We start from the raw sequence: 11,743 nt of genomic DNA, 5'->3' as shown, positions 1-11,743 counted from the left end.
GGAACAGGTTGAGATGGTTTGGTCATGTGTTGAGGAAGGATGAAAGTGACTGGTTGAGAAGAGTGATGGAAATGAATGTAGAAGGAAGTAGAGGATGGGGAAGACCGAGAAAGACTTGGCTAAAGATGGTGGAAGAAGAAATGCGGGCAAGTGGGTTAACAAGGAGAGATGCAGAAAATAGGGCAAAATGGAGAAGATCGTCATGGGCACCAAGGCTAACCCCCGCTCTATCGGGGAAAATGGCCTTAAAATGCCTGTTGTTGTACAGCAGTTTGAACACCAATAATACCCATTTAAGGATGCTATTCTAATTATTGTTTAATCCAGACACTCACTGGCAAAGGAGCATCCTTGAGGGGTGTTATCAACTTGGTTAACAGGTTACCATTACCAAACAGGAAGCACAGAAAGTGGAACCTCAAAAGCCAAAAACATGCTTCAAAACAGGTTTATTTTAAATAATGGTAAAGTTACAACTTTAGGACGTTGGCAAACACAATGTGGTCCCATCAGGTAGCGTGAAGTACAAACAGCAAAACATGGCGTCGTGTTACACATGGTGGCTCAAAGGTAAACAAACACTATGTATATAAAAAAAACCCCCTAACAAGTGCAAACATCAGATGTAAAACTGGCAGACAATGGACAACACGACTTAAGAAAATTCAAGACGTCCGGGAGGTTGCATCTAATCAACTTCTTCAATGGTTGGTCCAGATGATCCCCCAGTGGAAGCGCCACCGGTCGGGCCTGCACCTGGGAAGCCTCCTGGAACGCCACCTGCTCCTTGGTAAAGCTTTGTGATGATGGGATTGCAGAGCTTCTCCAGCTCCTTCTGCTGATGTTCGAACTCTTCTTTTTCAGCCATCTGCAGAAGAGAAGCACATCAACTTTGCCCTCGGCTAACCGCACAAAGAAGGGCGCGCTTTTACGGGCGCCGGCAGTCATAATCACCTGGTTCTTGTCCAGCCAGGCCAAAACTTCGTTACATTTATCCAGGATCTTCTTCTTGTCGTCGTCGGAGATCTTGCCCTGCATCTTCTCGTCTTCCACCGTCGACTTGATGTTGAACGCGTAGGACTCGAGAGCATTCTTCGAGGAGATGCGGTCCCTTTGTTGCTCGTCTTCAGACTTGTAGCGCTCCGCTTCCTGGACCATACGCTCGATGTCCTCCTTGCTCAGACGACCTGGGAAGGGAACCAAGGTCAAGGAACCCAACAAACTACAACTGCGCAAATTAAAAAACTATGCAATTCTCGCTCAGACATCCAAGGAAGGCCGTTCCCCAACATGCACCCGAAGGTATCTGGTTGAGACTGCGAATGATGGAATTTGAGAGTCATCACAGCGAGAAAAACACTTTACCGTCCCACATTCAAAAATGGCCTCTTTTTTAAAACTTGTACCTCGGCCAGACACGTGCATTCTGAACCGAACCTTTATCGTTGGTAATAGTGATCTTGTTCTCTTTTCCGGTGCTCTTATCCACAGCAGAGACGTTCAAAATGCCGTTTGCGTCGATGTCAAAAGTGACCTCGATCTGTGGCACTCCGCGCGGCGCGGGTGGGATGCCGGTCAGTTCGAACTTCCCAAGGAGGTTGTTGTCTTTGGTCATGGCTCTCTCACCTTCATACACCTGAGATGAACGCATCAAGGAAAGAAATAATCGATTTCTTAGTGAGGGCCTCAACTTTTTTGTAAGCAGCCATCGAAATGCTGAAAACGCGATACAAAAATAAATAATTAAACATCAAGACCAAGGTCGCTCAGACATCCAAGGAAGGAAATACCCAACATGCGCCCGACGGCGTCTGGTTGAGACTGCGAATGGAGATTGAAATCATCATCATAGCAACAGAACGCGATAGGTCGAATGAGGGGAAGGGACACGGGATAGTGCCGAGAAACGTAGACATTACCTGGATGAGCACACCGGGCTGATTGTCAGAGTAGGTCGTGAACGTTTGCGTCTGCTTGGTAGGAATGGTCGTGTTTCGCTTGATCAAGGCGGTCATGACTCCACCGGCCGTCTCGATGCCCAGAGACAGAGGAGTCACGTCGAGGAGCAGCAAGTCCTGCACGTTCTCAGACTTGTCGCCGGAGAGGATGGCGGCCTGCACCGCTGGAGGGAAATAAACAGCAGCCATTGGAACGCTGAAAACTCGATAGCAAAATAAATAAACAAACATTCACGTCGCTCAGACATCCAAGGAAGGAGATTCCCCAACATGCGCCCGAAAGCGTCTGGTTGAGACTGCGAATGGAGATTTAAAATCATCATCATAGCAACGAGTCCATTCTCAAACACACTCGAACTCCCAAAAACTCACCGGCCCCATAGGCCACAGCCTCGTCGGGATTGATGCTCTTGTTCAGCTCCTTGCCATTGAAGAAGTCTTGCAGCAGTTTCTGGATCTTGGGGATTCGAGTCGAGCCTCCTACGAGCACGATGTCGTGCATCTGCGCCTTGTCGAGCTTCGCGTCGCGTAGAGACTTCTCCACGGGCTCGAGCGTGCCACGGAACAGGTCCGCGTTGAGCTCCTCAAAGCGCGCACGGGTTATGGACGTGTAGAAGTCGGTTCCTTCATAAAGCGAGTCGATCTCGATGCTCGCCTGCAAGGATACAGCGAAGCTAATCGGGGGAAATAAAGAAAAAACAAAAAACCCCCCGGGGAGCAAACAAAGGAAGTAGCCAGTCATCGGGTATTCAATACCTGCGTGGACGACGACAGGGTTCTCTTTGCACGCTCACATGCGGTGCGGAGCCGCCGCACCGCACGCTTGTTGTCCGATATGTCCTTCTTGTACTTCCGCTTGAACTCTTGGATGAAATGGTTCACCATGCGGTTGTCGAAGTCCTCACCACCCAGATGGGTATCACCAGCCGTCGACTTCACCTCGAAGATGCCGTCCTCGATCGTGAGGATGGACACGTCAAATGTACCGCCGCCCAGGTCAAAGATGAGCACGTTTCGCTCACCACCAACCTAAAAACAACAACAACAAGGAGCAGCAAGCCTAGCGTTTTTAAACAAATCGGTGCAGATAGGACGAAGGGAAGCGTCGCTCAGACATCCAAGGAAGGCCGTTCCCCAACATTTGCCCGAAGGCGTCTGGTTGAGACTGCGAATGGATCTTCAAGCATCATCATCGCGAAAGCTTTTTAAACCCAAGGCCAAAATGCAACCACCAGGCGAACCTTCTTGTCGAGACCGTAGGCAATCGCGGCAGCGGTCGGTTCGTTGATGATGCGAAGCACGTTCAGGCCAGCAATGGTGCCGGCATCTTTGGTGGCCTGACGCTGAGAGTCGTTGAAGTACGCCGGCACGGTCACCACCGCATTGGCGACGGCCTGGGGGAGGAGGAGGAGGAGGAGGAAAAAGGGAAAATAAAATAAATAAATAATAAAAACGTCAACCTGAGCAATGGCCAAAGGCCGAGTAAAGGAAGAAAATAAATTACTTTTAAAAAATGGATGTACACACCTTGCCCAGGTAAGCCTCGGCAATTTCCTTCATTTTTGTGAGCACCATTGAGGAGATTTCCTCTGGGTAAAAAGACTTCGTCTCACCCTTGTACTCCACTTCCACCTTGGGCCTTCCAGAATCGCTGACAACATTGAAGGGCCAATGCTTGATGTCCGTTTGAACAATGTTGTCTTCAAAGCGGCGACCAATCAGACGCTTTGCATCTGCAAATCACAAGGCACTGGTTACCAGTGTGTCACATGGCATATATACATACATGTTTAACCAGTAGCTACACAATTTTACCAAAAAAATAAATAAATAGCAATAACAAGTCTAGGCAACCATGATAGCACACAATGGCCTATAAAGTCCAGGCAACCATGATACTGATAGCACAGCGGGCCACACAATGGCCTACAAAGTCTAGGCAGCCATGATAGCACACAATGGCCTATAAAGTCTAGGCAACCATGATGGCACACAGCGGGCCACACAATGGCCGACAAAGTCTAGGCAACCATGACAACACACAATGGCCTATATATTTAACAAATAGCTGCACAATTTTACCAAAAATAATAAGTCGACAACCATAACACACAATGGCATATAAAAGTCTAGGCAACCACAACACACAATGGCATATAAAGTCTAGGCAACCATGACAACACACAATGGCCTATATATTTAACAAATAGCTGCACAATTTTACCAAAAATAATAGGTCGAGACAACCATAACACACAATGGCCTATAAAGTCTAGGCAACCACGACAACACACAATGGCCTATATATTTAACAAATAGCTGCACAATTTTACCAAAAATAATAGGTCGAGACAACCATAACACACAATGGCCTATAAAGTCTAGGCAACCACGACAACACACAATGGCCTATATATTTAACAAATAGCTGCACAATTTTACCAAAAAAAAAAAAAAAAAAAGTCTAGGCAACCATGATAGCACACAATGAATGAATGAAAATGAATGATCGCTTTAAGGCCATTTTCCCCACCAGAGCGGGGGTTAGCTTCAACACAATGGCCTATAAAGTGTAGGCAACCATGATAGCACACAATGTAGCTGCAGTAATTAGTAGTGGAAACTTATTGGTAGAAGATCCACTGTGGAGACTCAGCAGATTAATATCCCAAGACAGCGGCCCAACAGGTGGCAAAAACATCCTGCTGGAATAGACTCAAATTGCCTTGGTTTCTAATGGCGTGTCAGCAATCAATGGAGGATTTGCCATTTGCAATTATAAACACCAAATCCTGAGACAACGCATACCAAATATGGTGTTTGTGGGGTTCAAGGCCACTTGGTTCTTGGCAGCATCACCAATGAGCCGCTCTGAGTCGTTAAACGCCACGTAGCTGGGCGTGGTTCGGTTGCCTTGGTCGTTGGCAATGATCTCCACCTTGCCATGCTGGAATACTCCGACGCACGAGTAAGTGGTACCCAAATCAATACCTACTGCCGGTCCTTTCGACATGGTGGTGGGGTTTCTGCAAAATGCACATCACACCAGGTGAACAAGGAAACCACACCTTCCAGCACAAGCAGCGAGCAAACAAAGACTCCATGGCAATGTTAGAGCTAGTCACGTGGGCGAGTCATGTTGCCATGATAACACATCAGGACCGAAGCGAAAAGGAGGGCGATGACATCGAAACTTTCAAAAGCATTTAATTTAAACAATCCACACTCAGCAGCAAAAGCAACATGCGTTTGGTAAAAAAAAAAAAAGTAGTACATATTCGAAGAGTTGAGAGCGAGTGACGTCACCAAAAAGACAAAGAGGGGAAAGGGAGGGGGTGTTTTGAATAACATTCACGCGACAAGATCGCAGACGCCATTTTTTTTTTACGCGCCACGTGTGTCGGCTACCACATCCAGAGCCCATTAACCACAAAAAAAAATCGGTTTTGTATTAAATTTGCTCCGCAATGAACGAATCAAACTACGATCAATTAAAAAAAAAAACCAAATCGTACAAAAAACAAATCTCACAAAACCATCAAAAAAAATCATTCTACAATTACCGTATTACAGAAAAATAAATAAATAATCTAGCAGCTGAGATAATTTCTTAATTGAAGTATTTAAATAATACATTAATAGGCCTACATTCAAAAGCATCGACTGACACGCGTGAAGAAAAACATTAAAGCACCCAAACAAAACACACAAGAATTATGGTAACAAAAAGCCGCTCGGAAAGGCCAAACAAGACGACAAAGCAAGAAGCCGCTTTCCAGAAACCTGAGGATGACTATTCGTTCGCTGCCGATGGAAAACGCGACCTCGTGGCGTCGGTGCGAACTGCCTTTATAGACGCGGCTGCGTTCCAGAAAGTTCCACGAGCACGTGACCTACTTCGACCAATGGCAATTCATATACGTATCGTCGTCAATGCGCATGACGTGTGAGGATGTGACAATGCGCCTGCGCGCGATTTACCGCAAGTTCCAGGCTCTTCGACGTCATTTCGACGAATTCGCCTTTATTGGTTTCATAATCACGGTTAAACTCATTATATCGCCTTTTTGACTTGGGTTATAAGTTAAATCCAGATGTCGTGCCAAACTTTAAACGATTACCATGCGCTCGGTAATATTTAACGTGAATGCTGCGATAATGCAGAAAACTGAAAAAAGAGTGCTTCACGTATGGTTCCTCTCAGAGTGGTTATGTGCTCTTGCTGGAAAAGGTTGTAGTGACGGTGGATAGGTAGTAGGTACCGGTAGTCGGTATGTCGAAGCACTGAAGCAGTGGGGATAGGGAGTTTATGAGTGGGCAGCATTACTCAATCTCGACGGGTCGAACATCTTCCCGTTCTGAATCTTCTTCTTCTACTACCGCGTAATTCATTGTGTGAGAAACGTGAAGTAAACGAAAGAAACATTAAAGTAATGTCTCGGAAAAAGATATACTTTTGGTGACGTGATGCATAAATCTATTAAAAATGTGATCCATCGAGATTTCTGTTTTAGGCGGGTATTTTTTTGTCAAGTCATTGGAACATCCGAGTCTGACGGTGAGCTACTGCCGGTCACGTGCCTTCCGGTGTCCTGCCGCGTGCAAGTGCAACTGTGCAAGCCTTCTGAACGCGCATGCGCACTTACAGGCTGCGAATTGGCGCATGGCGTTTCGGTGACGTCAACGAATGCTTATACAGTTCAGTTCAACATCGTTTTATACAGGGCCGGACCTCCTTACTCTTAGCCATAATCCAGTGTAATGTCGACAAATAGGCCTTCCTTGAAATGTAACACAAAATCACCTCATCCGAAGGAAAATGGTGCAACATTTGATGTCATGTCTTATTCAATTCATGTAGTGCAGGCATGACGGGCCAAATGGCCTCCTGCTTTAATTCCCTTTTCAGAAGTAAGCAGGTTGGAAGACTCGGCCGCTCCTTTGTGCAGGTCTTCTTGAAGCTTGGACTTGGGTCGTTCCAAACCTCTCGATAAAGGGACAGACGTCGCCAAATCACCGCCACGTGTGCTCGGTATGTTCACAAATCACGTGCTAAAAAAAGGCAACGACAAACCCTGCACAAGGTCGTTCCACCGCGGGTACCTGGGGACATTCGAGGTCGTTCTTGATGAAAACGGAACGTGGCATTTCACGGTTACCCATGCTTCTTGCACCTCCTCCCCCAGGTGTGTCTCATGCTGGCACAACTTCCAAGAATTTCGACTGCACACCCCATACTCCTAAGTCAGCCCAACAATAGGGACATTTTAGGCCATTGTTCACCCATACACGAGTCACGCTGCTGTGATTGACAATTTCAACGTTTGGAGCCTCGAGTTCGAATCCCAACGTCTCTCGGATGGACGTGAGGGCATCCCGTCTGCTGCTATGGAATAAATGATCGTCCTCATAGTAATTGGAACGCAATGGCAAACCACCCAGTGTAACCCTTGCCAAGAAAGTGCTTCGACAGTGAAGAGTTTAAAACAGCTTATCAGCCTTAAGTGACATTGGTTTAAGGGAGGTCATCAAACCATGTCAATGTGGGCCTTGCAGCAAGGAAGGTGTAAGGTGTAAGGAAGGGATGGAGGGCTACAACCTCAAGGAGGAAGCTGGACAGCCTCCTCGGTCAATGCATTTCAGCTGTGCGCTCCTCAACCAAAGGAGCCTGTGTACCTGGTGGGACAACTTACCTCAAAAACACCAAAGCTGAACAGTTTATGTTTTACATCCCATAGATAGGCCGGATCTGGATCTGAACCAAACTCTTAAGTGTCTTGTTCTCGTCACCTCCCGACTCATTCACGACTTTTTGACATATCATACTATGCAGTAATCAGTTTTAGCCAATCAGTTTAGTTTAGGTAATCTGCCATTGCAGTTGAGGTCATGGTTAATGTCAATTCAGCATGGCCATCCTTGATCCAAACGCTACCAGCATTAAAACCCGTTTATTGACGGTCAATATTTGCAATTTATTTTATTCCAGAAAGTTTTACAACACCGCCATCTTACTAAACCCAAATCCAGACGCCTAGCGTCTTGGCATTCAGCCCGTCCTAGAACGTCAGCTATACGGATTATGCTGTTCAACTGCTGTCAGCAAAGCCACAGGATGATGTGCACAGCCGTAGAGGCCTAGTGCTAGAGGCCACACGTAACAACATTCCAGTTAAAGGAGCACGATACACTGATACAACACACAAGTCCGGATACTTTAAGATACAGTGACGTGAAAAAGTAAGTACACCCCATGTAAAGTTTTGACTTTTTCAACATATTTCAACATACAGCTATTTGATCTTCATTTCAACAATATTGATAGATGAAGGTGATATAATATAACAAATATCATGAAACATTTACATTTTGTAGTCCATTGTATCTCTATATAATTCCAGCAATCTCTGTGTGTGTGTGTGTGTGTGTGTGTGTGTGTGTCTGTCTGTATGCGACCGCTGTTTCTCGACAACTACCGGTCCGATATACTTGAAACTTGCCAGGTATATTGCTGGGGACCCGAGGATGTGCCTTTTCAAGGTTTGAAATTAATCGGACAAGTGGTTCCCAAGGTATGGTCACCGTACTCGCAAGCCGTTCGCTTTGGCTTTGCGAATGGACCAAACCATTTCATGTAAATAGAGGGGGGGGGGGGGGGGGGGATTGGCCTATACACAGCCTCTCTGGATGTTAACTTTGCCAAAAACAAGAAAATAAAAACAACCGTTAGTTTAATTGGTCTATTATAGTTCTATTAAAGATGATAGGTTAATAATTTAATATTGAGAATTTGTGCTTCCCAAGTTATGGTCTCTCACATTCGCCTATATTTTCTTGCTCCGTATTCTGTGGTCGTTTCTGACACGTGGTGTCAAAATTTTTTTTTTGTTGTTGTTGTTGTTGTTCTCTTCTCTTTTCTTTGTTTGTCCTTGCGAAAAGACAAAATACGTTTGCGATAATTGAATAATTGGCCATTAAAACTAAATTGCGAATAATCGTAATTCTGGCACGTGGTTTCAAAACTTTTTTCCTTTTGCAAGCACGTACGGGCAAGCACGTACGGGCACGCACGTACGGGCACGCCCTAGTAATTTAAATAAACATAAATGCAAATTTCGCATGTGGAAAAAGTAAGCACACCCTTGGCTCCAATAGGTGGTATTTCCCCCTTTGGCAGAAACAACCTCAAGAAGGCGTTTCTTATAAGTCTACCAGTCTCTGACATAAACTGGGAGAAATTTTTGCCCACTCCTCCATGCAGAATTCTTTCAGCTGTGCGATGTTTGAGGGGTTTCTTGCATGCGCAGCTCATTTCAAATCCCCCCACATCTCGATGGGATTGAGATCCGGGCTTTGCCTTGACGATTCCAGAACCCTCCATTTCTTTCTTTTCAGCCATTCCTTGGTGGTTTACTGGTATGTTTAGGGTCATTGTCATGTTGCAAGGTCTACCTTCGGTTGAGCTTCAACTTTCCGAAAGATAGCCTCACATTATCCTCAAGCACCCTCTCGTACAATGAAGAATTCATAGTGGATTCTATGATGGTGAGCTACCCAGGCCCTGATGCAGCAAAGCTGCCCCAAACCACAATATTTCCACCACCATGCTTTACAGTTGGTATCAGGTTCTTGTGGTCAAATGCTGTTTTTGGTTTTCGCCAAACATGTCTTCTGGTACTGTGGCCAAATAGCTCCACCTTTGACTCATCTGTCCAGAGCCCATTGTTCCAGAAGTGCTGGTCTTTGCCAAGGTGTTCTTTCTGGAGAGCAAAGGTTTCCTCCTCGCACACCTCCCATGTAGATCAAATTTGTGCAGCCTCTTTCTAATGGTAGACTCATGCACTTTGACATCAACAGTGGCAAGAGCTACCTGTTGGTCCCGTGATGACATTCTGGGGTTCTTCGAGACTTCTTTCAGCATCTTGCGGTCTGCTCTCGGGCTGAACTTGCTGGGGCGGCCTGGCCTGAACAAGTTGGCAGTTGTTTTGAATCTTCTCCACTTGTAGATGATCTTCCGGACAGTCAAATGATTGATTTCAAATTGTTTGGAGATCTTTTTAAATCCCTTCCCAGACTCGTAGGCATCTATAACCTTCTTTCTGAAGGCCTCAGAGAGCTCTTTTTATCTCGGCATGGTGACGCTGCACACTTCAACAACAAAGAGCAAACCAAACTAAATGTCTGAGGTTTAAATAAGACAGGTTCCTCCAAGATCCTCTCCAACGATGTTCTAATCATTTGCACCTGAGCTGGTGCACCTGATTCTAATTTTAGGTATATGAAGTAGTGATAAATGTCGGGGTGTACTTACTTTTTCCACATGCGAAATTTGCATTTATGTTTATTTAAATTATACAATGGACTACAAAATGTAAATGTTTCATGATATTTGTTATATTATATCACCTTTATCTATCAATATTGTTGAAATGAAGATCAATTAGCTATATGTTGAAATATGTTGAAAAAGTCAAAACTTTACATGGGGTGTACTTACTTTTTCACATGACTGTATATACATATGATAAGTATATACGGTACTCTTTACAGAGCCTTGGTGCTGCCGATGCAGTTTATTGGCAAAGGTTATACCGGGTGGTTTGCCATCGCCTCCCAGCGGTTTATTCGTGCTCAGTCCTGTTTTCTGCTGAGCATCAAGTAAGAAGACAAACAGCATATACCTGTAAATAAAGCGTGTGTGCATGCGTGCGTGTCCCCACACCATAACATCTTCACCAATTGAGCTCATCAAATTTTCAAGAAACCCTTATGAGACTAGAGAACATTCATGAATAATTGGGTCAAAATGTCATAAGGCAAAGTCAGACGTTGTGTGGGTGCGTGTGTTGGCAAGTACTGCACAACCAATAGGCACACCATGCAGTTGTGTGTGGTGTGAGTGAAAGCAAATGGTAGCACATTTCCTCAACCAAGAGAAAGCTTTACAACATGGCGACTCCAAAGATATTGATCCTTCAGATTTGTTCAGTGAATTGCGATCTATTGCAAGAGCTCCATAGTGGGCACGATCCGAAGGCGTTTTCAACTTTGTTTGCAAAAACAACTTCACGGATAATGTTCCCAATGAAGGAGCTGGGGCTCCCACGTCGATCGGAAGAATGAACGCGACAAAAAGCTGGAATTCATCCGAGTTGCTTTAATCAAACCAAACACTCAGGCACTCTGAAAAGCCCGTTTATCGGGCAGCAATATATATACCTATTATCCCGGTGCGTTTGCCCAGGAAAGGCGAGAGGGGGCGTGGCCCAGCGTCCTGGCTGCGGCCTGGCAAGTTGAGGGCGAGCCTGCCCGGGCGTCCTGGACGAGCCCGGCATGGTGATCGCTCCGCGTCCTTGATAGGTGCAAGGCGATTGTGAAAACCCAGTGGTAGCCGCTACACACGTCCCCCCAGAATCGACTTGCACCGGCAGGGTCAATTTGAGGGGGGTCCTGATGACCCGGCCGAAGCGACCCCTGGCGGGTCGTGGGAGGGGGTCCGGTGTGGTGGTGGGCGGTCGAGTGGGGGGCACCGTGGACGGGGGGCGGCCTCGCCGCGGCGGAAGGGCCACCCGTGGTGGGTGGTCGACGTCCACGTGCGCCGGCTTGAGGCGGTCCACCGCAATCCGGTCCGACCTGCCGCCGATGTCGATGACGAACGACTTGTCGTCCCGTCGCAGCACCCGGAAGGGCCCGTCGTACGGCGGCCGGAGTGGCCCCCGATGTGCGTCGTGACGCACAAAAACATACTCCGCTGTGCGAAGTGCTGGGGGGACGTAGGACTGGGG

The 11,743-nt window shown here is 46.4% G+C and overlaps 1 protein-coding gene across 1 annotated transcript; it reads right to left on the bottom strand.

The window, feature by feature from the left end:
- Positions 1-432: 432 nt before the first annotated feature.
- On the bottom strand, positions 433-6,318 carry LOC137431701 (heat shock cognate 71 kDa protein). The gene is made up of 10 exons (XM_068123329.2): positions 5,742-6,318; positions 4,767-4,984; positions 3,486-3,691; positions 3,200-3,352; positions 2,715-2,987; positions 2,331-2,613; positions 1,920-2,122; positions 1,438-1,636; positions 955-1,187; positions 433-868 (listed from the first exon to the last, which is right to left on the bottom strand). Exons 2-10 carry the CDS (start codon positions 4,969-4,971, stop codon positions 689-691), a joined length of 1,935 nt encoding a protein of 644 aa, XP_067979430.1. The 5' UTR covers positions 4,972-4,984; positions 5,742-6,318; the 3' UTR covers positions 433-688.
- Between the last annotated feature and the right edge of the window lie 5,425 nt (positions 6,319-11,743).

The sequence above is a fragment of the Myxine glutinosa genome, chromosome 7, assembly GCF_964187855.1.
Source record: "Myxine glutinosa chromosome 7, kmMyxGlut1.1, whole genome shotgun sequence".
Lineage (NCBI taxonomy): Eukaryota > Metazoa > Chordata > Myxini > Myxiniformes > Myxinidae > Myxine > Myxine glutinosa.
Note: the sequence above shows the minus strand (reverse complement) of the source record. Positions and strands in the feature narration are given on the sequence as shown.

Coding starts and splice junctions, on each gene's coding strand:
- LOC137431701 (XM_068123329.2), bottom strand. CDS start 4,971: ATGTCGAAAGGACCGGCAGTAGGTATTGATTTGGGTACCACTTACTCG. Junction 2,988..3,199: donor CCTACGGTCTCGACAAGAAG/GTTCGCCTGGTG, acceptor TGTTGTTTTTAG/GTTGGTGGTGAGCGAAACGT. Junction 2,123..2,330: donor GGCTGTGGCCTATGGGGCCG/GTGAGTTTTTGG, acceptor ATTTCCCTCCAG/CGGTGCAGGCCGCCATCCTC.